The sequence below is a fragment of the Patiria miniata genome, unplaced genomic scaffold (assembly GCF_015706575.1).
Source record: "Patiria miniata isolate m_02_andy unplaced genomic scaffold, ASM1570657v1 HiC_scaffold_9, whole genome shotgun sequence".
Classification (NCBI taxonomy): Eukaryota; Metazoa; Echinodermata; class Asteroidea; order Valvatida; family Asterinidae; genus Patiria; species Patiria miniata.
The window spans coordinates 5,530,265-5,558,206 of record NW_024037076.1 but is presented as its reverse complement, the minus strand read 5'-3'; the positions used below and the strand labels follow the sequence as shown (position 1 = coordinate 5,558,206).

At 42.4% G+C, this 27,942-nt stretch overlaps 1 protein-coding gene across 1 annotated transcript; it reads left to right on the top strand.

Moving 5' to 3' along the window:
• Positions 1-704: 704 nt before the first annotated feature.
• LOC119720670 (RNA-binding protein 20-like) lies at positions 705-26,053 on the top strand. The gene is made up of 14 exons (XM_038190460.1): positions 705-843; positions 2,771-2,991; positions 4,868-5,097; positions 6,750-7,109; positions 8,686-8,822; positions 9,978-10,055; positions 10,835-11,034; positions 11,941-12,022; positions 12,729-12,830; positions 13,475-13,621; positions 17,030-17,798; positions 20,975-21,093; positions 22,138-22,226; positions 22,569-26,053. The coding sequence occupies exons 2-13, from the start codon at positions 2,798-2,800 to the stop codon at positions 22,201-22,203; spliced, it is 2,484 nt and encodes an 827-aa protein (XP_038046388.1). The 5' UTR covers positions 705-843; positions 2,771-2,797; the 3' UTR covers positions 22,204-22,226; positions 22,569-26,053.
• The last annotated feature ends 1,889 nt before the right edge of the window (positions 26,054-27,942 follow it).

Sequence of the window (27,942 nt, the reverse complement as noted above, 5' to 3'; positions counted from 1 at the left end):
TATATGAAGAGTTTATTTCCCGGCAAAACACGATATACGCCATTTTGTTCCCTTTTAGAATCCTGCTCTCTTCTGGCTTAATCCCTTCCAGTGACTGTTAAATACTTGAACACAACTTAAGAATTTAACAAAGCGAAATATAAAGTTTCGGAACAGCTATTACACTGTTTTTGTTCTCAGTTTCATAATCTTGCAATAAGTTCACCTTTTCCAAGTTGATATGTTGTCAGTGTTCAAGTTTGGACGTATTTCGTTAAATTACTAAGACATCCACAACCAAGAACCCTCTAAAATAGTATCAATAAAAGGCACATCAGGAAGCTTGGTAAGGGATTTAAAAAAAAAATTGCAATTCAATAAAGTCAGTCCATGGTCTACTTCATACACCTATGAAGCCCCGATTTTTTTTTAACATGATCTCAGAAAATGATCTCAGAATCTCAGAAAGTTGACCGGATATTGCATGCCGCTATGCATCATCATCCAGTCAACATAACACCAAATTTAAACGTGTCTTTTTTCCCCACTGGCTTTGTCTGGTATAATTGTGGCATTCTTATTGATAGGTAATTCTTAACAGTCACTCGATTATTGTTTGGTCCTGCATATTAAAGCCGACTACATTTTACTAACAAAAAAGTTTTAGAAAAATTGAGATTGTCAATCTATAGAGGGCGCCCTGTGCAAACGCTGGCTTGCTTTTTAACAGCAGACAAGCTCCCTGACTCGTTGTGTTGAATACAAATAGTTAATGTGGTCTGGGCTCAGACTGTCTTTTCCCATCGCTCACGTTTTTTTTTCCGTACTCGGCTTTGCTCGAGCTCGCAGAACACGCTGTCTAAGGTGAGATTTTACATCTTTTATCTATTAACAACAGATGAAATGGAGAAGGAATTATTTGTAAATTATTTTTTACATTTTGAATGTCTTCATCGATAGAAAAATGACAAAAATAATGTTATTGTCAATTCGTTGCGTCGCTTCGCTTCGCTTTTCGCAAGGCGCTCTGCACAAACGTTATTGGAATAATTGTCACTTCGCCCCCATTTCCACTTCGCCTCCTATTTCACAGCAGCAGCGCCTCATGTCACTTCGCCCCCAACCACAACTTCTTGGCATGTGCACCTTTTCGACATTTGCAATGCATCATGGGAGTGGATGACATTGACAAACATTGCCCGAAATTTACGTGCAAACTTCAAGTCTACGGCGCGGCACGTCCAGACTTTTTCACTCTTTTTTCTCAAAAATTTGATGATGGAGTTCGGTAATGAAATTTTCACACAATGTTTCTGAAGGTATAATAAGAACAACCACCTTTTGGTTCAATGTAGCCCCATATTGGCCATAAATGTAGCCAATTTACTGGACTACCTCCGTAAATAAAGGCCACATTTCCACCGAGTACAAAAACATGTCGAACTTTGTCAAATTTTTTATGTTCACATTAAGGCTTAGTCTGTAGTTTATTTTTGCTTTAGAAGCATACTCACCCTCTTAATAGGCTAATCAGAAAGTGCTGCCTTTTTCAGATACATTGTATGTCTAATTTTCGTGAAATTTCGTGTTGAAATTTTGATACGCAAACGTGTGCAAACGAATCTGGAAATTTCACGAAAAATAGACATCTGAAAAAGGCAGCACTTTCTAATTAGCCTATAATGAGGGTGAGTATGCTTCTAAAGCAAAAATAAACTACAAACTAAGCCTAAATGTGAAAATCAAAATTTGACAAAGTTCGACATGTTTTTGTACATGGTGGAAGTGTGGCCTTTATTTACGGAGGTAGTCCAGTAAATTGGCCACATTTATGGGGCTAGGATCAATGGTAAAAATGTGAGTAGTTCAGGAGAAATCAATTGGGATTCCCTTCCAAATTGGATGACCATGATGATTGTAAAATCCTCGATCAGCCGTGTGCGGCGTGCGTGTGGCCGGCCGTGCACAGCTAGCCACAGCGCATGCAAGATCTACACATGGTGAACCTTCATTGGAGATTTTTCGATACAAACCGCGACGAAGGATGGCAAAAATAAATTCCTATGATATTAATTTGATCCTGAAAAGAAAAGAAGTTGAATGACAAATATCAGTTGAATGTTGATGTCCATGGTTGATTTGTTCCTCTTTCTGTATTACCAGATGTTCCTTACAGCTTCTTGAGGACATTTTGTAACTTTTTTACGGAGAAGTTGTATGTATTTTCGAAATGTAAAAGGCCCAGATGTGATAGAGAGTCCCAAATTTTCAGACAAGATTTTAATCAGATATTTCTTTCTGAAATTGAAAGCCATTTGGAAATGCCACTTTTGAATAACATGTTACGTTAGCGATTAGGCTATAATGTTAAACTCAGAAATGTAGTGATTTTGTACTTTCCTCTTTGGTTTTAGTCTTTAAGGTGCTTTTGACACAATTGCAGAATCTGGACCACTCATCTATCCATCTGGTAGCCATGGTAGCCGGCTACATTGTCACGGTTGATTGCCCTCAATAAACCTCAGTGCCACCAGCATAGGTGTACATATTGTACATGCGTCACACTCGATTGCACTCCCACTCCCTATGAAAGAGAAACATACATGTGCACACATGTACTTAATAGAGTAGACCCAGTCAAATTCCATTCATTTGCAGCTCACATGAATGATCACCAAGAGATCATCGATTACCAATACATCATCGCTTTCATTTCTTTGATGCACAGCTTATACTAGTAAATTGGAATTACTGAACAGTACAATTTCTTTGCATTCTTTCACATATATAGAATCTATCAGTGCGCTGAGTCGGCAAGATGTACTGGCAGCAAGATCAGAGACAACAGCAAGGCATGCACGGTGGCGGTGGTAGAGGCAACATGCAGCAAGCATCACACCAGCAGACTATGCAGGGCAGAGCCAACATGCAGCAAGCATCATCAGGATGGGGCTCACCGCCAGGCACTGGCAGCACCAGACCTAGCCTGTTGGACATGAGCGGCAATCTCAGGTACACTGGGTATAGACTATTAAACCTGGCAAACAAAACTCGACGCCATCACCTTGGTGGAACAATAAACATGCATAGTCGAGGCCCATGCACAAGTTGGTTACATTGAATGGTGGTTCCAAGCATGGTTTTGCCTCAGTAATGGTGTCTGATTAGTGGTGGGAGAAATCAAAGATTTCAAAATCCGGTTATCCTTTTTTTTTCCAAACTGAATTAAGGTTTTCAGATTTCACCGGAAGTTCCCATCCAGCATGTCCAGCTCACAGTCATGCCAACAAAAAGTGACGAGTGAGGTGCTGCATGAAATGCCCTCCCAATGACTGGGTTTGGTTTGCAGGATCCAATGGGCACTGGGCCTTTACAAAAACACTCCAGAGTTGTAATGTTGGAAAAAAAATGGATGGGAACTCTCTGGCAAGTCAAATGGACAGGCTTTTCATATACCAAGAAGACCACTAGCAAGTGAATGCAGTTACAGTCAGAGACCTTGGAGCAAAATAGGGGGATGTTCCAGTTGTTTTCTTAAGCCTGTATCACAGAAAAATGGAAAGCGTAATATTTTTATAAGGTTGGTTTTGAATATCCGGTTTCCGAAATTGAAACCGAAAAGTGAAATTCAGTGTTGCAGTCGAGACCGGATAGTCCGAGACCGAGACCAAGACTGAGACCGAAACCGAGACCAGCCCCTTCAAGGCGGACCGAGACCAAGACCGATATGGTCCGAGACCGAGACCGAGACCACAGATAATAAATAACAATAATCTAAATAAAAATCAAGACACATAACCTTTTTATTCACGAAGATTACAGACAAGATTTTGACTAATGGCAACACGTCAAAAAATATGAGCTTTGATAGGCTGTCTGTGCCCAATCTCGTCCGATAATAACAGGACTTAACTTCTACCAAGACTTGTAAACCTAATTTAAAAAAATGAGAGCTAGGAAATATTGAATTATTTTTAAAAATTTCTGTCATGGAATATAAACTTGTATATGTAGACCCACAAGTTGTGAGGTGGTAGCCAGATATGGATATTTATTTTGTTCTGAATGGGATTTTGCTTTTTGAGCATGGGGTACTTCAAATGAGCTATTTTCAAAATGATTCGCTTCGCTGCATGACTGGTACTGCTGCAGCTTAACATGTACTTTGAGGACTTTCCAACGTGCAGTCCGAACCAACCACGATATGTAACGATTCGTTTACAAGAATTAAGGTTGACAACATTATCTGAGGGCTAGGAAATGTTTTACCTATCAACGGTACTGAACGAAGAGAACGCAAAGTAATTGATCGAGCTGTAAATGCTAAATATTGCCGGTCTCGACTCAAGACCAAAGGGGACCGAGACCAAGACTGAGACCACAGCTCCCAAGACCGAGACCAGCAGAAAGTGGTCTCGAGACCGGTACCGAGACCGGTCTGGAGACCTACAACACTGGTGGAATTGAAGCTGAATTCAATCCTATTCCATACAGGAATAACTATCCTATTCCAAACAGGAATAATGATTCTATTTCAAACAGGAATAACGATCCTATTCCATACAAGAATAACATCTAATTCCATACAGGAATAACGATCTTTTTAGACAAATACGGCGGCAGCCATTTTCTGCGGTGGCACCAGGCTCACACGAGTCCCGCTCAGGTAGGGGGCACGCACTCCAGGCTCCTTCACCAATAGGAATACCAAAATATGCGCGTGCCTTCTCTTTAAGAACGGATGCAGCATGCGCATGAGCGTGACACCAAGTGCTGCAGTAATAAGTTTAATTCTGGTCGCCGGATTCCACTATTCATAATTTTGACTGGTTCTGACTCTTAACACAAAATTGTTCAAATGATCCAATTGACAAAACCTTTCTTGCAGGAATGACCCAGGCATGAGGAGTCCTACGTTTGGTTCCCCTCAAGGTTCCAACCTAGGATCCAGCCGTGGCGGAGGGCTCCTGCCCAGCCCATCAATGGGCATGAGAACGCCTCGTGACATGCTGGGCAAGTTGGATAATGACATTGATGAGTTAATGGCAACCAAGATCAGAATCCAGCAAGCCATGCTGTCCGCAGCTTCCGATGAGGGCGGAGCCGATCGGCAACAAGGTGGGTATTAGACTCAGTCCAAGGCTGGATTGAGATTTTGTTTCCTTAACTTTCATTGTCTTCTGCACTTCACAACCCTTTAAGTTTTGCAAAACTACTTTTGCCCATAGAGTTGGCACCCCACCTCAAATTCCTTTGAGGTAATCTTCTGTGGAGTATGGATGACACTTCAAATCCCTGTACATTTCTTTTGTGTGATTGGAAACAGGACAACTCGTACGTGGACCAACTCGTACGCGAGACAACTCTTACGCGGATTGGTCAACTCGTACGCGAGACAATGATCCATTTTGCGACCGATGTGTAGTGCAATGCTGCGGCATGCACTTCCAACCACGCAGCTAGTGTGGAGAATTTGTCAAGACATACAACGATTTCATTTACACATAGCGCGGGGCCACTATAGCAGTGTATTGTTGGAAGCCTACAAATACAGCGGACATTGTACGATTTAAATTCTCACTACGTGGCATTATGTCGTATAGCGTACGGTGTGAGCAAGGATCGGACAGTGTGCGAGTGGTCCGGGAAAACAAATCATAACTTTACGGTTATGAGCAAAACAAGCTGATTTATAAATGAACTAATTGGGACGCCTCAGTAACACAAAATAATCGGAGTAATTGCAGAATACCCCGCCACTCGGAAATAAACCCCTAAAATCTCTGGCTACGCGGTTGGAATCACTGGAAAAGAAACAATTCAAGTCCATGCCAGCTACGCGGATACTGAGTGCTGCTCATCACTGCACTCTCTGTGTGTACTAACTATCCCTTCACCTGAAACAGAACTGCAGGGTTTTAAAAGTTTTACATGTTGCTCTGATAATTGAAGTCTTGCTAGGGGGTTAACCCTAACCTACCCAACTCCATCAAAATCCATCCCCCCATTTTGGTGGATTTTGGGGGACTTGGTCCTGCAGGCCTGGTTTGACTAAATATTGACTCCGAGTATGACGGACTTGGGCCTTGAGGCCTTAAGCAAAGCATGCATTGGAAGCAGTGTGATTGATGGATTTTGGCGGACGTGGCCCAGTAGTGGGGTAGATAGGGGAAATATTTGGGGAATTGTGCCTTGGATGATACAAGCATGGAATTTGGCACACAGTCAGAGTATGTCTTAAGAAAGATATTTGGCCATAGGGCCATCGCAGATTTATCCTTTTAAAAAATATAGGTAGACTAACAAGCAGGCCTTTTTGAAAGTTTTGAAAATTGCTTGTTATTCTACCTATGGGCTCCGTGCGGTAACGAAAGAGGGCGCCCTTTTACCTAGCAACGACGTCCCATGGGCGGGACATTTAGCTGGTTGACGCTGCGCACCGTTCCTTGGGTGTCTTACTATTGAGATCGATGTGTGTGACGCACGTACACCAGGGGATTTGTATTATGTACACGCAATGGTACATGTACGTCTGCGCGTCGCGGCAAAATTGAAGTTAGGCAAGATGTCATCGGTCGGTCACCCCCAACTGTACTTTCTTTGCCGGTGAGGGGGTACTTGTGAACGGAGCGGATATTTTTTTAAAGACATCAAAAACACAATCCCATCACCTATCTACCGGTAAGCGACTTGAATTGGAAACTGGGATATCTGAACTTCAGGTTCAGTTAGATTTAAAATTTGCATTCCTTTCCCATCTGATTATCTAGGATTTCAGCCCCAAGCCAGGGCCAATATGAACCAACAGCGACAGCAGCGACAACCGCAGCAACAGCAGCAGCGACAAGGGCCACAGCAGCAGCAGCAATACCAGCAGCAAGACAGACGCCGCAATTCCTCCGGCGGACCAATGGGACGCAACGGTGTGGGCGGGGCCAGGCCGGGCAATGGGATGAGAGACGGGGGAGCTGGGAGACGCCAAGGAGGGGCCGGGGCCAGCAGAGGAAGAGGGAGGGAAGCACCGGGGGCTGGGAACAGGGAACGGCGCAACAGCAATCGCGGACAGAACATGCAACGGAAGAGGAGTAACTCGGAGATCTATGATCCGGCTAGACCAACTGATGACGAGGGTAATGGCCCAATTGTTGAAACCTCCCAAAACGTCTGAAATTAGTATCTCAAGCGTTTAACTTTATACATGTACCTGTAAATGTTAAGAACTGATGTACATGTATATTTAGGGGGTGAAATGTTACTCCTTTGTTTCATGACATAAAGTACATGAATCACGATAGTACAGTCACAATATGTATTGCCAATTCGAGTTAGGCATTTATAATACAGGTGTGTGATTTTTCCGGATTTTTCCGGATTTCCGGATTTTTAATCTAAAGTCTGCGGATTTTTTTTGCGGATTCCGGATTTTTAACGTTTTCTGTTTCCGTAATAATATCGCCCAAAAACTTCTGGCGAAATATAGGCTCTAATTTACGATAATGGATGGACTGGTGACAAGTCTAATGCAGTGCGGTCAAGAACCTAATATACATTAATGCAGTATGCGCAGTGGAGTACTTGAGGACCAGACTAAAAATAATTTTCAATGGGTTTGCAGCACCTCGTGTTTGTATATCGCGTGTGGATGTGTGTGTGTATTGTGCATGTACTGTGCAGTGACGATCGTGTGCTAGCAATTCGCAAACACATTGGTGTCAATATTGCCGCGATTTTGTCAAGGAATTCAAGAGTATGGCTGGAAGAACTGGTAATAAAGTGTCACTGTGGATGGAAATCAGTTTGAGCTGCAGTAGTGCTTTGAAAAATAGCCACCACCAACACAAAATTTCAAAAATGTTTTGGAAGCCTGGGACTGGAGTTGAAATTAAAGTAAGATTAAACTTTTTCAGCACCGTTCATATTGTTTTGTGTGAATCGTTTCTCTCTGCAACATGCAAAAGTAATAACATCACACACAGAAAAAGCCTTTATGAATCAATCACATGGATTATATTATTTAATGACCAGACGTTTTTTCTTAATTTTCCCCCATTTGTTTTCTTTACTGAAGCGACAAAATTTGCTAACATTACAGAAATTACAGTACATGTACATGCCCTAGGCCTATATATGGACATACGTGCATGCATATGTATACATGTACATCTATACAAGTACATGTACAATAATACATGACATGTATATTACATGTCAACCGAAGTTCGTGGATTTTTCATTTTTGTCCAATCACACCCCTGATAATAGCTTTTTCACATTGAGGCATTCGTTTTATTCCTAAGTATTCCACATGCTGTGCATATGTTTGGTTTTATTTTCCCCATGTTTGGAACTCTGTAAAAGAGCTGCGTCTTTTTATGTGTTCCTAAAATTTATTTTGGATCCACAATTTAAAATGAGTAATGCTTAGTTCACAATTAAACAAAATGTCCTCAAATTCAGCTATAAACTTATAAAACCTAACCAGCCAAATTTCAATTCAGTTGATTTACTAGAAGTCATTTCTTGCATGTGGTCTACACACTGGGCCGGATAGAACCAATCCATTAACATTACAGGGTAATCCTATATGATAGCACTGCCCGGCTTGCAAGGACAGTCAGTGAGTCAGTCTGTCAGGGAGTCAGGAAGTTTTTATTATTAACCTATTCACGTTATACCTGTTTTCCCGTTGGTTGCTTGTGTCCACAGTGACCAGTATTGGGCGGCCAGTTGATGACCTGCAGGTGACCATCCGGCAGCAGTCCCGAGGCAGGGCAGTGACTGACGAGGGAGGTCCGGTTCGGAAGAAGCCCATGCAGAGTCCCCGACAGAACTCCAGCACAGCGGTCAGTAGGCGTTTCACGACACAGACTTGTTTCTTGTACCTTTGTACTTGTCCAAAACTAAGTTTCAGTATTGTCTGAAGAGAATACCTGTCATCTTATTGTCTGATGAAACTGCAGACTCCAATTACCATTAATCCTTTTTGGCAATCTTACTACCAGAGGGTGAGGGGGAGGGGGGGAGTCTGAGTACCACCCATTGTCCATGGAGCCCTCCTCGTATCCAACATCTGATATACGTGATGCGATCAAGCTAAATGAGTCGTTTGTCTGGAATTTTCATCTTGAGATACATGTACAGGCCAAAAGAGGGCCACTTCATCACATCACTTCATTGCATCTCTTGGTGTTCCAACTTCCATAATTTTTGAACTAAAGATGGTATCAGCATGCGGTTTCCACAGCAGTAATGCTGAGATTGTGCTGTTATCAAATCTATAATAAAAAATTTTTGACCAGTGTCGACAAACGAGTTATATAGCTTGATAGCATCACATATCTGAGCAATGCAGATTTTATACAACTCCGCGCGCCAGCCAGTCCGAGTCAACTTTAGAAATTGTGCAAAATCAGCAATGTCAACTAAGCTATTGATTGGTCAATTTGGCTGACAAGTTTTTGTAATACAACAGGTTAAAAGACGCGATATAGGGTGCCCGCTTAGTGGTCAGAATCTCAAGGTCCAGATGCAGTCTTGTTTGCATAATTAATCGCAGAATCTGCTCGCATATCAAAGACTTCAGAGGGAGGGATGCCTTCCTTTGATCTCGGAGAAGACCAATCATCTTGAAATGGAGACATCCATGCTTATGGAACATTTAAAGTATTTAGCTCAATCAGTTAAAGCATCTTGTTAAAATATGGTCTTTTATATACCATACTAGAGTCCATGAATGAGCGTGTTTTCCTGTACACATTCAATAAAAGCCATAAGATTTGTGGATACCTTGCATTGGAAGATTTGACATTTTGGCACAATAGAACTATGTCAGTGGAAGCATGCAATACGTGCTTGATTGGTTGATGTGAGGAGCCCATAATTTGCGATGTAAAAGTAATGTAGAAAAAGTCCCGTAGATAGTTCAGGAATGTAGCCAGTAGGAATGTTTTGGTGTTCACGTTTGTGTCTTATCTCACCCTTTGCGTTCTATACTGCAGACCAGCGTAGACATGGAGGCTGAGAAGAACAGCAGCTGGTTCTGCCACGTCTGCAGCGTGACCTGCCGTAATATCAAGGCAAGTAGGATTGTATTATCTCATGTTGATCGGTGATTGAGAATAGGGCTGTTTATGTGCAAATAATTTAGTATTTGATTTATTTGAAACTGCGTTTGACCGAATATTTGAAACTTGCTGATCAAGCTCTACATGCGCAAGCTGTAACTGCTGCTGCGCGGTCTAAAGTTGCACGCAAAGCACGCTGGATAAATGGCAAATATTATGGGACACTGTTTTTGCAGGAATTGTTTGATAATTGTCAAGGGCTTTAATCCGCTAAAAGGATGGGAACAATGACTCTGTCGTGGAAAACTAATAGATCCCAACAACTGGCTCACAGCCAGTTTAAAGGATATAGTATTTGAGAAAAGTGTTTACTCTCGGCGAGCTAATGGGATCGGTTGGCTGTTTCGAATCTGATGTGCAGATGCAGGTAGTTAGTGTGATGCTATATACATCAGATTCGAACCAGCCAACCGATGCCGTTAGCTTGGTGGTCGAGTGGTAAGACATCTGCACTAGAAAGCAGGAGGTCGTGGGTTCGAGTCCCACCCGAGTGATTTTTACGTCGGTGAAGTGTTTATACGTCGGTGAAGGGCAAAAACCTAATTTGATTCACATCACCCCAACACCAAAAGAAATCACATCGTATGAAAAAATCACATCTTATGAATTACCATGTGGTGTTGGATTTTGCAAGAATGAAGAAGGTTCCTGGTAAATCGCTCAAGGGGTCAGGGTTAAAAGAAGGGTTAAAACGAGTTGATTTGATTATTGCTTTGTGTACTTTCCATCAGGTGTACCAGACCCACATGACAGGCAAGAAGCATCTGGAGGCTATGGAAAAGATCCGCGAGGTGGCAACATTCCAGAGTGACCAGGCAAAAGCGCGACTGCAGGCCCAGAACTACCTGCGCAAACTGGAGAGCGGGGGAGGGAGCGGTGGGCGCGGTGGTGGTGAGGGGCGTGGTGCTGAGAGGCGCGATAGTGAACAAAGGTATGCACATCCATCAATCACTGATTAAGTTATCTTATTGAACAATTAGCACCTATGCTACATTTCCTTTAGCACCTATGCTACATTGTATTTAGCACCTGTGCCACATTGTATTTAGCACCCATGCCACATTGTATTTAGCACCTATGCTACATTGCCTTTAGCCTCTTTGCTACATTGCCTTAAGCACCTTTGCTACAATTCACTTATCACCTATGCTACATTGTGTTTAGCACCTATGCTATTTTGTATTTAGCACCCATGACATATTGTATTTAGCACCTATGCTACATTGCATTTAGCACCTAGATGCTACTTTGCATTTAGTACCTATGCTACTTTGTATTTAGCACCTATACTACATTGTATTTAGCTCCTGTACTACATTGTATTTAGCACCTACATGTATGCTACATTGTATTTATTCATTGAAGAATCCATAAATCCATTGAGTGCACTGGCGGTTTCAGGCGGTACAGGCACCAATTGGTCAATAGTTTTAATAATGTGGTGCTTATGTAGCACTTTATATGAAAGTCTCAAAGGGCTTCACAATTAGTACCCTTGTTCATCAGGCCATGATTCCAGCTCTTACACTAGCTTAAGATCCGCACAATCTGCACTTTGCCCTCTTCACAGGTACCCATTTATTTCACCGGGTGGAGAGAGGCAATTGAAGTAAAGTGTCTTGCCCAAGAACACTTATAAGCACCATGTGGTCTGTCAGGATTTAGACCCTGCAGCTGCACTTACTAGTTACCCAGTTGACTAACCACAGTGCTTACCAGAAATGTGAAATGGCTGTAGGTGACAAGTCAAAGACATGGCATGGAAAACACAGAAAATTGTTACTGTCTGTGGCTGTTCAGACAGCAGTTAATTCTTTTTATTTCGATCTGCTTGCAGGGCACCCCAGCGGTATTGCCGAGACTGCCACCGATATTTCAGAGGAGAGCGCTTTGATCACTTGAAGAGCGAAGCCCACAAGGTAATGTTCTTATTAGCGCTTTTCATTGGCACCGAGTACTCAACCGTCGATGTCAGGAACCGGTTCCAGGTTATGGGATCAGGTACCCATAACCAACTTAACAAATTACTTAGAAACTTCTCAGAAAATGAAAAAAAAAAGATTTTGAAAGTCATTTGCGGGGAATTTTCAAAATGAAACCAGGCTACGTGGGAAAACAAAACATATTTCACGTTTATGACGTTTGCGAAAGTTGCAGTGTACAATATATAGCTCCCTGTACACACTTGTATCTTGCTGTATTGACGCACCAATGTGGTAGTATTATCTGGGTGTATAGCTTCGCCTCGGCTGCTAAGAGCCCCCGGGGTGTTCAAAACATCATATCCCACATCACAGCAGTCAACAATTGTTTAGTATTCAACAGGCATAAAGCCTCAATCCTCCAAAATCTGTCAATATGTTGAGGCAACTCCACTCACAAGAAGCTATAGCCGTGTGGATGATATCTGGAAGCAGTGCAGATGATATCTAGTATAATTTAGGACAGTTTCTACATGGCTAGTCATTAAAAAAAGGCATGGCTTAAGACCTTGAAAGAATGCATCTTCCAAAACCAATGGGCTTTTAAACAGGCATTTAGGCTCAATCCAACAAAATCCTCCAAAATTGCTTGGTTGGTTTTAGAGGAGGATAAGGGTTAAAATTTATTGTTTTTTTTTACCAGGATGCGAAGAAGAAGTCCAAGCCGCACTGCGCTGCCTGTGACTTGAGCTTCAAGACGACACAGAAATATGTCCAGCACTGCAAGGGAGACATGCACAAGAAGGTTAGCCACTAGGACCTACAATATCATTGTAATAGGTTTTTCTCATTTCCTACAGACCAGCCACATGCATCGGCGTTTTGAGCCTCGACTTGCATAACGCGCATCGGCTGCGACGTATTTCAAACACATTTCAAAAACAACAAGGGCGCATGTTTGGAACATTTTCAACACCATGCAATGCGTGCTTGATTGCGTAAAATATGCAGTTGTAGTTCTCGTATAAAGATGGCTGTCTTTCAGAAAGACCTATAGAAAAGTCCACAAAGACCTTAGTCAAAGACTTGACTGTCTTTAATAGACCTAGTGGTATGCCATGCTGGGTACAATCATTAACAATCTCCTTTTGAATGTGGAAACGATAGTAATGTGTGTTATATTCCCACCATTACTTGAGAAGGACTTGACATATCAACTTTGAACTTGGTATGTGGGTTGGTCTTGGTGACCTCTAGAAACCTGCTGAGTTTAGCCCCTGTAGGTTATAGGCATCAATGCAGTATTGCCTAAACAAAACAGTGACCCTGATAGCTCCCAGGAAACTTGATAATCAAAGGGCGGTGCCATATCATGGACAAGTTATGCAGTGGCGGGGCGTTTGTGTTCATAAATACACCTTTTCTTGTTCTTTGTTCAAATTTAAACAGCGAAGGGGCCAGCAATCTCAGGAAGGGACATCCACTGAAGAAGAGAACTACGTGACTGTGGATGCGGTGGGGTTCGACGATGACATTGACCTGGATGCTGAGCTGTTGGAGATGCAGCTAAAGGCCGAGGAAGAGGACCATCCACCAGTGAGTTTGAAATCACGTAACGTACGAGAATTGCAATTGATTGCAAAGTCTGCTGCTTGCATAGAGAAACTAAGACAGTATGAGACCCCAAATGCATTGAATGCAAACTCTTAAAGTTCTGTTTGTGTCCTATTTTACCGTTTTATTCACACTCCTCTTCTTTTTCCCTTACTTTTCTCTCATACAATTATTACCCGACATTGGATCTCTCAAATGACGTCACTACCTACAGATTGTCAGGTGCAGCGGCATTTTCTTGACTCGCATCGTCTGTGCCGCGCCGTATTTCCAAAAAACATGTCGAGCAACATGCGCACGTTAAGAACATTTTGCGTACTGAGCACACACGTACCTGGTGGTGTTGTATACGCAGTTGTAATTCTCCTACGAAGATGCCGTCGTATGAGAGGGGCAGCACTCTCATACCAACTTCATCTCATGTGAAGAAGACTTATAGGATGGACTTTAAATTGACTGACTGCCTTGTGCTTTTCCTTCATATTTTCGTTTTCATTTTGCATATAACCATTTTCTTAAAGGCAGGAGCTGCATGACAGGGCCGGCCAAAATACTGCTGCAGGATAGAACAGTTCCCATTTTACGGATTAATTTCAGTTTCAATGTCTGTTTTTAAGTGGGATATAATCTTCAAACTGGTGCAAAACCCTTCTAAACACACAACAGTTCTGAAAAGTTGAACAAAGAAAGTGACTGGAGCCAGGCTTGAACCTGCGACCTCCGGATAACCGTTCCAGTGCTCTACCAACTGAGCTATCCAGCCCTATGTTGGGGGTTCCCCAATTATTCAATAGCTTTGTTCAAGGGGTGCTAGTCGGAAGCCATAAACCAGTATGCCATACAGCCAGGGATCACGCCCAAAGTCACGATAGAGACCTGGGGAATAGCAAACGGGGATCACTCATAGAGGACACAACAGTTCTGTTTGGTTGTGTCATCATTCACTCTGAGTAAAGGTGGCAATATCATGAATACATTTCACCAGCCTTTGAGTTCTCCTGAGCTGTTTACATATGGAACAGGGCAAAGTTGCGGTGATACCTTTATGTCCTTGTTCATACTCAGCCTTGACCCGTTCCTAAGTCTCCTTTTATGACAAAGCTCTTGATTTCACATTCTATCAATGTTCCTCCACCCTAGCCCTGACATGCGCACCACAGCGCAAAGGTGTAAAAGTCTGTGGAACCTTGCTGTACTGAGCCACCGACACCAGGGTATAAACAGCCAATTAAGAAAAAAATGAGCTTGAACAATATGACATTCATCATGCTGCAGGTTGGAAAGTCTAGGATAATTTTCATTAGCAACTGCTTGTATAATCTGTCAAAGTTTCTTTCAGGCTGATGAAGTTGGTTGCTGAAGGGAGAAAAAAAAAGACAGGATGGAAAGTGATCCCAAATTGTGACCTAAAAAAACCCATTAACCCTAACTTCCATCAGGTATTCTTCGGGTACCCTGCTAAATGCAACAATATCCAACTTAACTCAAATGAGAACCCTGCTAAATGCAACAAACTGCAACAGTGGATTCTGTTGCATTGTGCAGTGAACCCATTGCACATCAACCTTGGCGCCAAGCAGTTACCCTGCTAAATGCAACAAACTCAAACAGAGGATAATCTTGTATTGCCTTGCCACCAAGCAGTTACCCTGCTAAATGCAACAAACTGCAACAGTGGATACTCTTGTATCACCTTGGCACTATGAGCAGTTACCCTGCTAAATGTAACAAGATGCAACAGAGCACGGAGACTTGAGTTGCCTGCTAAATGCAACAGTATGCAAAACATTATACCTTTGTTGCTTTCTGTTGCATTTAGCAGGGTTAGGGTTAAACCATCCTCATTTCCCAGTCCTTGTCATACATGTACCTAAACTCTATGGGTTAACAACTGTTAACACAGTCCATGATCACTCACCACTCAGGGAGTCTCTACTCTATGGCCCAGTTTCAGTTCCAACCCTGGTCCACATGTGGATTGGGCTTTCAGGGCTTTCATTGTACCCCCAGAATATTCCGCCGGGGTTTTTCTCCCACGTCTAAAGCGTGGAGTGTCATGGCCTAGCGGTTCAGAGCACCGGACTCATGCTGTGGTGTTTCAGAGGCAACAGTGGCGAGGGTTCGAGCCCCGGCCCGGACACTTGTGCCCTTAAGCAAGGCACTTAACCATTATTGCTTCGTCCTTCGGATGGGACATTAAGCCGGAGGTCCCGCGTGTTGTATAAGGCCTAACGCACGTAGAAGAACCCAGTAACACTTATCGCTATAAGAGAAGGGGTTTGCCCCGGTGTTTCTGGCCTCCTAGTTATACTCCCTTGTGGAAGTCCTTAGGAGAAGAACCAACCACGTACCAAGTACCAAAGCGGGACATTTCATCATTGGCTTCTCTCTACAAGTTTCTTCAGGCTCTGTGAGCTACAGTGCCTGGGGTGCTTCTGAGGAATCCTTGGTTTCATAACCAGCAATAAATAAATTTGTACATTCCATTCAATAATTCAATTTCTTCATTACTTTGTAATCCTTGGAATACTGAGGACCCATGTACGTAGTACAGAAAACTTGACCAAAATAGTTTCTTTGATGGAATATACTTTTAAATTTCAACATCCCTGCGTGTCCAGTTACTGTCCTTTTCATATAACTTAGTGTGTTACGTGAATATGGTAGAAGGGGTCATACAAGTCCAAGTAATCTACCAACCAAAGTTGAAGATGGTGGCAAGGGTCCATTTCAAAACTTGGAAGACATTTACACTGTTAATTTGCACGATAAGATGGAGACAATATCAAGGTCACAAAGACTGTATGTCCTGAACACATTCCAAGGAGTTATAAAGTTCCCCAAGTTAAAGTAAGACTCCTTCCTGGTGGAAAGACACAGGTTAATGATTGTCCTACTGCCACGAAAGCTGGTGATCAGATAAATTGAAAACAAGCAACAATTTGAATTTTGCAGTAACTAGAGAAACGGATTTTGTGGCTTCCACTTCTTCATATCAATATGATAAAGATTTAGGGTTACACTGTTTGACAAATCTGTTTTGTGAGTTTTCGAGGTTCTGAAAAGAACCGGACAGTATACTCTGCCCGTTGTCAGGAGATGATTGAAGGGATTCCAATGGTGAAGGGGTGTTATGTAGTGTGACTGGAAGCAGTCACATATGAAGCAGTCTTCATTTTGTTCTCTTTAAGGCCACGAAAAAGGCAAACACCTGTTTATCTTCACGATATTGGTTCATAGTTACCTATTTATTTTGCCCTGTAGTTCAGTCTACATGTATGTTTTTAATTAATCTCTCTGCCTACTTTTCCCGATTCATTTCTGAAATAATGGTAACATTGATGCAATTATTCTTTTATTTCTATGAGCTTTTCTTCATGTCCCCTCCAGGAACCTACACCTTCAAAGGAAACAGAGGATGTAGTTATCATCAGCGACAATGAAGAGAGCAGAGAGCCTTCTCAAGAGAAAGAGGTAGTGGTTGTATTTGCTGAATCAGACCACCAAGACATGCCTGATCTTGAGCCAGCATCTGAGGATGAAACCTCAGCCAAAGAAGATCTTGATCAGGCCTCTACCTCACAGCCTGTTGATGAGCCTTCTGGGTCCACAGTTCCTGATGTCCAGGTCATTGAGCCAGCCAAGGAAGAAACCACAGAATCCCCTATGGCGGTACAGGAAGGCACTACCAACAAGTCCGTTGCTCTCTGTCCAGATGGGTCAGATTCAGCTTCTCATTCGGGCTTAAAGAATCTAAAAATCACTGTGACCTTTGACAACCAGCCTTTGTCTGACTTGCAGTCTGCCTCTGATGTACAGGAGGGTGAGCATGGTGAAACCCAGTCGGCTGGTCCAAGTGTTCCTTCTGGTGAGTCTGAATCGGTGGCAGCGGTGGGATCAGAGGATCAGGCTGAGGATCAGGCTGGGGATCAGGCTGAGGATCAGGCTGAGGCTCAGGCTGAGGTTCAGGCCAAGGCAGAGCAGACCCAGTCTGATCAGGCCCAGTCTTCTGAAGTTGTTGGGGAAAGCGAAGGGGCGACGCCCATGGATGTGGAGCCAACCTCTGGGGTTTCAGCAACTCCCGAACAACAGCAACAGGAAGAACAAAAACAACAAGAAGACATAACAGAGCTGGTATTTGATCCCAACAAATCTGTTGGTAGGTGTTCTCTCACATACATTGTATTTCCTCTCACCCTCTGCATCATTCTTTCTTCAAATCTTACCTTTCATCTGTGCCTTCCCCTTGCCTTTTTGACATATTAAGGATTTTTCATCTGTACTTGTACATGAATATCTAAGGACACGGTTTATCCAGTGTACTGTTGTACTATTTTAGCAATTGATGTACTGTTTTAGTAATTATGAGCTTGAAATGGGAGCTTTTTCAAATTGGCCTTTATTAAATGCAAGTCTTTACAGTTGAGAGGCGGCTTTGCGGCCTGTTGCCCGCTTCATAGTCGACGGGCGGCGAAACTGCTTTGCGGTCAAGCAACTCGTGAACAACTGGTGAACACACACTCACATACACACACACCCCCTTTTTTTCTTTGTAGTGTAGTGGTGATAGTTACAATTTCAATCGCCTAGAATGCATGCTCTTGCTTGGTCTACCTACCAGTTTCCCATTATTGTGTGGAAAATATTTCGGCTGGATTTTATCTACCAAGGGAAATTTTTGTCAACAGAAATTATGACATATATTTGTTCATGGCTCAACATACTACAAGAAGCTTTCCAATGATAACTGGTGTTGTACATGTAAATGTAGCATCACAATGGTCAAGATGCTCATGTTTTTACAAGCCTCCCTTCAAGTCTTTGTTTCTGAAATTGGGTTTACGTGACATTCTTTCTGTTTTTGCTATATTTGTTCCCTTGCCAGCTATCCACAGATAAGATATTTTTCTTTCTCTTTTGTTTTTAAAACTGGCATTTACGGGTGAGGCATTGCAAATCTCTGCATATCATCGAGGTTTCTGAAAAAGATTAAGGGGGAAAAGATGAACAACTTTATGTACATATGTACCTGGTACACACATTTTTTTCAGACCTGCTTAACTCTCGATATCTGGTTGATGTAGTGCAAAGACAGTCAGTTCAATCTAAGATATTTAGATACTTTGTGCTAACATGCACCCTTATGACATCATTTCGTGGTTTCCTTGTTGCCATATTTCTTTTGGACTCTAGAGTGCATATATCTTGTTTAACAGAATGCATGCCCTGTAGTTTAAACCACAATGCAACATACCAGTAGTCAGTGAAACACCCTCTATGTGTGCGCAGTACTTCCGCTTGCACTTAGTCTTTGCCAAGAATATTTTATACAAACCAAACCATTGCAGTCATTGAGCGGATAAGCAATTGTTGGCCGAGTTTTGCCTGGTTGAACCATTAGCAGTTTTAGCGCAGAGACGGCGGACTTCAGCTGGCATTTATGCGAGGACTCGGGGCTGCCATCGTCCTACGTAAAGGTAGTTGGTATCACACCACAAGGGCATTGATAATGCTGTATTCTGCCTTGCTATCCTATTTTGATTAAGGTGGAGTGTCATGGCCTAGCGGTTAAGAGCACCAGACTCACGCTGTGGTGTTTCAGAGGCAACAGTGGCGTGGGTTCAAGCCTGCTGGGTGGACACTTGTGCCCTTGAGCAAGGCACTTAACCATTATTGCTTCGTCCTTCAGATGGGACGTTAAGCCGGAGGTCCCGTGTGTGTTGTATAAGGCCTAATGCACGTAAAAGAACCCAGTAACACTCATCGCTAAGAGAAGGGGTTTGCCCCGGTGTTTCTGGCCTCCTAGTTATACTCCCTTGTGGAAGTTCTTAGGAGAAGAACAAACCAAGTACCAAGTACCTAGTTGGGTGTTGACTCCTGCATACATGCAAAGCTCTATCCTCACACAACATGGAAACATCAGAACGATTGTTACATTCTACCTTATATAGTATTCCCTTCAGGTTAATACCAGTTTCCCTGCATATATTACTATTTTGAATGCATCTGTGCCAACGTCTCTGAATATGGTGGATATATCATCAGATAAGTCTCACATTGTGCAAGATGCATTGTTGCATCAAATTTCTCCAGTAAGAATAGGTGGACAAAACCAAATATCCTCCTTCAATTCCTCATTTCTTCTCACCTCTCTTTTTCCTCTTTCTTGCTTCAAATCACAATAATATTATCTTTGAAAACACACCAATGTTTGTGTCTTTTGTCACCGTGATTCTGCAGTTGAAGAACTGATGCTTGAGCACAGATTGTCCAAATGTACATTATTGTTCCAATTCATGATATACATGTATGCTATTTATGAGGTAGGCATTTGTTGATGAACGACAGCATGACCCAATTTCTTGGACAGGTTGATGATTTTTTTTTCAATTGGCAGAATTGTCTAGTCTATTAAATAGCCGCTTGCATGCACGCAAGCGTCTGTGATATTCGAGCAGATTCGGCGATTAGTTATGCGAAACAAGACTGTGTCTTGACCTCAAGATTCTGACCATTCAGCGGGCGCCTTCTATTGGGTCTTCGGTAACCAATCAACAGCTTTATTTGGCGGAATTTCTGCTAGAAATGACGTCACAATTTCTAAAGTCGACTCCGATTGGCTGGCATGCATTTGCAGTGCTCACATATATCAGACGTTCGTAGTGTTGCTCTGCACACATGAATGTCAAATCCTTTAAAGTCCGGTTCCTACTTCACGCGAAAGCAAGAGCGAAGCAGAATTTGTGACGTCAACAATATGTTTGAAGCGCCTCTACCCTTGTTGATAACATGAATTTCGCTTTGCACTTGCTTTCGCGTGTCCTGCCAGCCTTACAAATATAAATGCATTTAAAAGCATTTCATAAGACTCTTACCCCTGTGTTAATTTCTTTTATGAGGTTTGTTGAATCAATTGAAATCATTCAGTTTGCCACAATTGGGTTGCCATTGCTAAGCTACATAGTTGCTGGACTATACAGTTCTTAACCTGTCCAAATACTGCAAATCAGGTGTTACATATCAGCAGAGCAATAGTAAAAACAAGCACTTAACTTTTGTACATATGCAACAGGTCATTGCTGTTTTTTTATGATTTCTCTTGAAATGTTGGTGTTAGCATTGAATTGTGTGCTAAGCATCAAGAAATTGGGCTGTTTCAAAAGGCTGAGAGACGAGACCACGGAATGCAGTGTGCTATACAATGTTCATGTGTACTGATCAACTTTTGACCCCTGGTTGACCATTGAATCCCTGATTGACCTTTGAACCCCTGATTGACCTTTGAACCCCTGATTAACCTATGCCCCCTGATTGACCTTTGAACCCCCTGAGCAGGTCAGGAGTATCTAGTTCCAGTCTCTGGCTTCTTCTGTAAGCTTTGTCACAAGTTCCTGACTTCAGACAAGGCCAGCCGTGCCCACTGCAAGGGGAAGAGCCATTTCCAAGCTGTCAAGGTAATAGCCGAAAGCTTCTCTAATCTGAAGCATATTTCACAGCAAAGACTAAATGTTTGTGTGCATCAGCGTTGTAGTCGAGCCACTGGAGTTGAGTCTGAGTCTCGAGTCATATGGGTTGATTACGAGTCCAAGTCATGAGTCATTGGATTGAAGTCCGAGTCTAAGCCACGAGTCATGCTCTTATATGTATGTGTACATTTCGGTCGGTGCATTGTACGATGTGAATGTAAAAAAAATATGCGACTCAAAGAGTCATGAGTCATTAGCATCAAGTCTGACTCATGGTTGCCGAGTCATTTGGCGATGTGACTCAAGTCGAGTCCAAGTCATGAGTCATTGGACTCAAGTCCGAGTCTGAGTCAGGAGTCATGTTTCGATGTGTACTTGTACATATTGGTCAATGCATTGTACGATGTGGATGGAAAAAAATATGTGACTCAAGAGCCACAAGTCATTAGCATCAAGTCTGACTCGTGGTGGCCGAGTCCGAGCCTTTTGGCGATGTGACTCAAGTCGAGTCCAAGTCACTGAAATTGCAACTCAAGACGTACTGGAGTCCTACAACACTGGTGTGCATATTGAGATTCTGGTGTTTTGTCACAATACCGAACAGACACCGTACAAATCCAATACTACACAAATACCGCACAAATCCAATACCGCGTAAGCCTAATGCCAAGTTTCATTAAGATAGAAGTCTGTTTAATGTCAAAAGTGGCACCAAGAATGAAAAATGTACATGTACACAGTCTATGGGATTTAGAATAGAAGAACAAAAAGAAGTAGAAGCAAAAAAATCGGAACATAAACAAATGCTTTTCCGCACATTGCAGAAAAACCAAAAAGAAGAATAAAACTTTCATAACAAAAACAAAGGATTTTCGGAACATTGCTTGGTTTCCAATTTCTTGTTCCCAGTAATATTTCCATATGTCTTAACTGTAGGAAGTACATGTAATAAAACACCTTTTCTTTTACTCCATTCTGTGTTTAAGTGGAGGCTTATGTTTTTGACCAAATTGTATTTTGTTGGTATTGCAGGCATCGTTGAAGAAGACCAAGTCAGTTGATGACTCCTCTGAACCTAACAGCCAGGCCAGCAACTAGACAAGTAATGAACATCACCTCAGGTTAGTTACGTACGCTTAGCAGACTTCAACAGTGAGATTCAATTTTTTTTTAATGAGAACATACTGTGAATGGTGCTGTGTTGCAGTCATAATGGATCACAAGTACATCACAAGTGTTGTACGTTACATGTAATCACAACCTCGTGTCAGTGCATTAAGGTCGTAACTCCATTCTGCAACAAAGTCGTATCTCACGCGAATACGCTCCATGCAACAATTTAAAGTTGATATCTGTAGAGGTGCACATGATGTACTTTGGAAACAACCTAAGCGAACTTCAAACAACTTGTCTACCTTTAAAGGTTATGCATTCTCTCCATTTTTTTACCAAACGTTTTCCAGGGAGTGGCTAGATTCAGTGGTATGGCCCCAAGTCACTCAAGTTAAACATGCCTCCTATAAAGAACGTGGGATTCCAGATCATTAAAAGAGCCAAGTCATCCGACATTTGACCCTCAAGCCATCGTCTGCCATGGCCCAAGAGTTGCCAGCGAGGTCATCATCATTAGATAACTTGTGTTGAAACTGTACTAACAGGTTCTTCTTGTCTAAATCTAGTACAGGTGTTTGAATGGATGAATCATATTAATCTTTCAAATAAGTATATAAAAAGTAGATTTTTATGTAATCAATATTATCAGCTGATGGGGTGATGATTTGTAGATTTGTTTTTTTGTTTTGTTATGTTTTCCGTGTTTTTATCAGGAGAAAGAATAACGAGTTAGGTATATGGGTCTCAGGTAATTCAGGATAATCGAATGCTCATTGAAGGTGCATGAATGCACATTTAGACGGTCGCACAATGCTCGTGTGCTAATTACCAGCAGAATGGGCGTTAGCTTAATATCGCATTCAGTGATTTTATCCCGAATGACCATTGACCTGCACTACTTCATCGAGATCGCTTATTGTTTTGAAACGTTACCATTATTATCAGGACAAAAAATGTCTGTCGCATTAAGCTTATCAACCTTGAGGAGCTTTACAGAGTTTCTTGGGACCCTAGATGTAGCTCTGCTTTTTAAGGGGTCAGTGTTTATTTTTCCTTCAGGTATTAAAATAATGAGAACAGGAAAAAATAATAATCAATACATTTAGATACTTGCAAACAAAGTTGACATTGTTTCTGACTTTTAGTGAATGTGCCAAAATGTATATAGCGGCACCATTTTCGGAGCATAAACATATCCAAACTGTATCCAACGTAATAGACTTAATTAACGTGTTACAATTCAAAAGTTACATTTTTACAATCTTTCATTTTTTGATTGAAGTTGAGGTACAAAAGTGCTTTAATGAATGATTTTTACCGCTGGGCGAGTTACCTGAGTACTCCTGAGTAGTTAATGATATTCGTTCTACTCGTGGTTTTTCTTGTACTTGAGTGCTCATCCTGCCGCGAGTAGAAATAGGAGCTCGTGAGTAGCAATTTAGGGTTAGGTTTCATTGATATTTATATACACAGATAACAACAAAAAATCTGGAAAAGATTTTAAGGAAAACGATGTAGGCAGACCGTTATTTGAAGTTTGGTGAATTTGTGTATAAATTTCATTTAAGTTTCTGAAATTCATAAGACAATGTACATGTATTTTCGAACTATCTCAGGAAAATGCTGCTAAAAATCCACAATACTTTTGGAAGCTCTGTAGGATGCATGTTTCTGCTGCCTTCTTGCGTCCTTCCTTTCATGTGAAGATGGATTTTGTTTTCATTGAGAGTTTGCACATGCGCAAGTGAAATGTCGAATTGGCTTATCCATCACATCCTGTACAGAAGTGTTCAAATAGTTTGCAGGATCAATTGAACAGTCACTGTTTGATAATATGGGGCTTGATGACCGAGTTCTGTTTATTGACTCTTCGTCACCTCTCACAATCGATTCTCCTGAAAGAGACCATTGCTGGCACGCATTGGTTCATGCGCGCATTGGTTCATGCACGCATTGGTTCATGCGAGCACTGGGTTCATGCGCACATTGAGTAAATGCGCGCATTGGTTCATGCGCGCATTGGTTCATGCGCGCATTGGTTTATGTGCGCATTGGTTCAGCACATATTGGTTCATGCATTGGTTTAGCACGCATTGGTTCATGCATGCATTGGTTCAGCGCGCTTTGGTTCATATGCGCATTGGTTCAGCGCACATTGGTTCATACACACATTGGTTCATGCGCCCATTGGTTCATGCGCGCATTGGTTCATGGGCGCATTGATTCATGCGTGCATTGATTCATGAACGCATTGATTCATGCGCGCATTGATTCATGCAGGCACACTGGTTTAATGCATATTGGACATGATGTGCACAGGACTAATCTTATTCTGATAATGTGCACAACAAACCAATAGTTATGGTGATGCATTCTTTTAGAATTCTGGAAGTTAAGCTGAAAAAAATGAAGATGAGGGATATTGTACTTAATGTAAATTAAACAAATAAAACTGTGAAAAAAATATTTGTAGTGTCTAGAGGTTTCACTGTCCAAGTTTAGATTATATGCTTCAGATGATTTGTTTCCATTTTTTATTTTTAATATACTAGGAACAGCTAGTGTGCACCATAAAACAATTCTGTTATTGCCATTTGTGATGCCGATTGTGTTATATGTTTTTGTTTGGATAAAACTGTTAATTTTGCCTCCATTGTACTTTCTCTGCCCTGTAGCCTGTAGTGTCATGTATAAAAGCATTATTATTTTATTGTACGTTCAGATTTTGTTTTGTAAACTCGATTTTTTGTGTCCATTTCAAAGGGATGCGGGGCAATTAATTGTGCTATAAGAATATATGCTGCTTAAACTTGGGAATGCTTGTGTATTCGTGTAGTCAAAGGTATACAAATGTGTGTAAATCTAGTGTCATTTGCTTTTAATAGTGTGCATTACTTTCATTCAAAGCAACAAAATTGTGCAAAATCTGAAGTAGGGTGCATAATAACTAACATGTTGAAATTTAAGTTCAGTGACTACAGAGAAAACATGACCCAATTCTCTTTTGGTTTCGTAGCTTGATTCTATCGCTAGGGCACATAAAAAGTGTGCCTGCAGGCATACTTCTTTAAAAACCGCACTCAATGCTTGTGTTCTTCTGAATGATTTCAGGCAGAATAATTTCACAGGGAATTTTGCACCAGCCCAATCTTCACTTTGAGCACAGTATAATTACCAGTAATCCTACATGACTATAAATCACAAAGAAACATTTGTAAGTCTGAATTTTTATTTAAAAAAATCTTTACAGCAAGTATGGTAGTTCTGACCAAGAAAAGAATATTAATCCTTGTAGGAAAAACAGTTACTCACACTTCATGTGTTAGTTTCAGGGGTAAAATAATTAGTAATGATAAGGATTGGAAAAGTGTTGTCAGATGAGATTTACACTCGTTTTAGTTTAACATTTTTTATTAATTGTTTTCCCCAAAGTTCAATTTTTAGGTTTTAAAAGAATTGTATGTGCTTTGGAGGCCGACATGTTCAGTCTTGTCTCCTTGTTTATTTGCACTGATCAATTTAATTTGTTAATATGACTAGGAAATTAATTTTTAAATTCACGTTGTGTTAAATATTAAGCATACTATCATGATCCTGTTTCCGACACGGGGGACACAATGTCAGAGCACTACATTGTATTTGGTGTGGGTAAAGTTGGATAAACTCTGAGATATTGCCCAAACTAAAAGATCGTTATCGGACCTATTCCCTCTCTCAAAAGAAGCCAATGCCAATCAATTTGTGTTGATTATACTACGTGTACTGTGTACAATGTGTGTTACCCACAACTTGGAATACAATAAAAGATCAAAGTTGTGTTTTACTTTAACGTAAAGCCTTTGTTTTGGTTCAGATTTTTTTCTTCGTCATGTTTTTGTTCTCAAAAGACGTTTGGTCGTTTTTGGCTTGGACATTTAACATACATTTGTTAATATATATTGAGTTGAAATTCGGTCGGGTAATTTGTTTGTGATATCTAAAACAAGTTCGTTCATTGTTGAGGGAAATTGTCAACCAATTAAAATAGTATAGCCCGAACAATCAAGTGTGTTCACCGCGAAAAATACAATGTAGGGCCTACATCTGAACAAGTTATGGGGAAAAACAATACACTCGTTTTCCGAACGATAGTTTGTGAATTTTTTTAAGTTTTGACTTGAAATTCGGGGTGGCTATTTGTTTGTGTGTTCACCGCGAAAAAAAATACAATCCGAGTGAAAGTATATTTATATGTTTACTTTTATGTGGGGAAAAAACAATACACTACTTCTCCGAATGATAATACGAAACTTTTCGCCCGTAGCGGTATACCGCTGGAGGCGACCAGCAAATATACCGCTGGGGGCGACCAACACAGTCGCCCCTAGAGGTACGTACCGCTGGGGGCGCTCAACAACCGTCGCCCGTAGCGGTATACCGCTGGAGGCGACCAACAACAGTCGCCCCTAGAGGTAGTGTACCGCTGGGGGCGATCAACAATAGTCGCCCGTAGCGGTATACCGCTGGAGGCGACCAGCAATAGTCGCCCGTAGCGGTATACCGCTGGAGGCGACGAACAATAGTCGCCCACAGCGGTAAATATACCGCTGGGGGCGACCAACACAGTCGCCCCTAGAGGTACGTACCGCTGGGGGCGCTCAACAACCGTCGCCCGTAGCGGTATACCGCAGGAGGCGACCAACAATATAGTCGCCCCTAGCGATATACCGCTGGGGGCGACCAACAATATAGTCGCCCGTAGCGGATACCGCTGGAGGCGACCAACAACTGTCGCCCGTAGCGGTATACCGCTGGAGGCGACCAACAATAGTTGCCCACAGCGGTAAATATACCGCTGGGGGCGACCAACACAGTCGCCCCTAGAGGTACGTACCGCTGGGGGCGCTCAACAACCGTCGCCCGTAGCGGTATACCGCTGGAGGCGACCAGCAATAGTCGCCCGTAGAGGTATGTTCCGCTGGAGGCGACCAACAATAGTTGCCCACAGCGGTAAATATACCGCTGGGGGCGACCAACACAGTCGCCCCTAGAGGTACGTACCGCTGGGGGCACTCAACAACCGTCGCCCGTAGCGGTATACCGCTGGAGGCGACCAACAATATCGTCGCCCCTAGCGATATACCGCTGGGGGCGACCAACAATATAGTCGCCCGTAGCGGATATACCGCTGGAGGCGACCAACAACTGTCGCCCGTAGCGGTATACCGCTGGAGGCGACCAGCAATAGTCGCCCATAGCGGTATATATACCGCTGGGGGCGACCAACACAGTCGCCCCTAGAGGTACGTACCGCTGGGGGCGCTCAACAACCGTCGCCGTAGCGGTATACCGCTGGAGGCGACAACAATATAGTCGCCCGTAGCGGATATACCGCTGGAGGCGACCAACAACTGTCGCCCGTAGCGGTATACCGCTGGAGGCGACCATAGTCGTCCACAGCGGTAAATATACCGATGGGGGCGACCAACACAGTCGCCCCTAGAGGTACGTACCGCTGGGGGCGCTCAACAACCGTCGCCCGTAGCGGTATACCGCTGGAGGCGACCAGCAATAGTCGCCCGTAGAGGTATGTTCCGCTGGGGGTGATCAACAATAGTCGCCCGTAGCGGTATACCGCTGGAGGCGACCAGCAATAGTCGCCCGTAGCGGTATACCGCTGGAGGCGACCAACAATAGTCGCCCACAGCGGTAAATATACCGCTGGGGGCGACCAACACAGTCGCC

Excerpts from the sequence above, each read along its gene's own strand:
- LOC119720670 (XM_038190460.1), top strand. The coding sequence starts at position 2,798 with ATGTACTGGCAGCAAGATCAGAGACAACAGCAAGGCATGCACGGTGGC. Across the intron at positions 7,110-8,685 it reads TAGACCAACTGATGACGAGG|TGACCAGTATTGGGCGGCCA; the intron begins GTAATGGCCCAA and ends TTGTGTCCACAG. Across the intron at positions 13,622-17,029 it reads AGGAAGAGGACCATCCACCA|GAACCTACACCTTCAAAGGA; the intron begins GTGAGTTTGAAA and ends TGTCCCCTCCAG.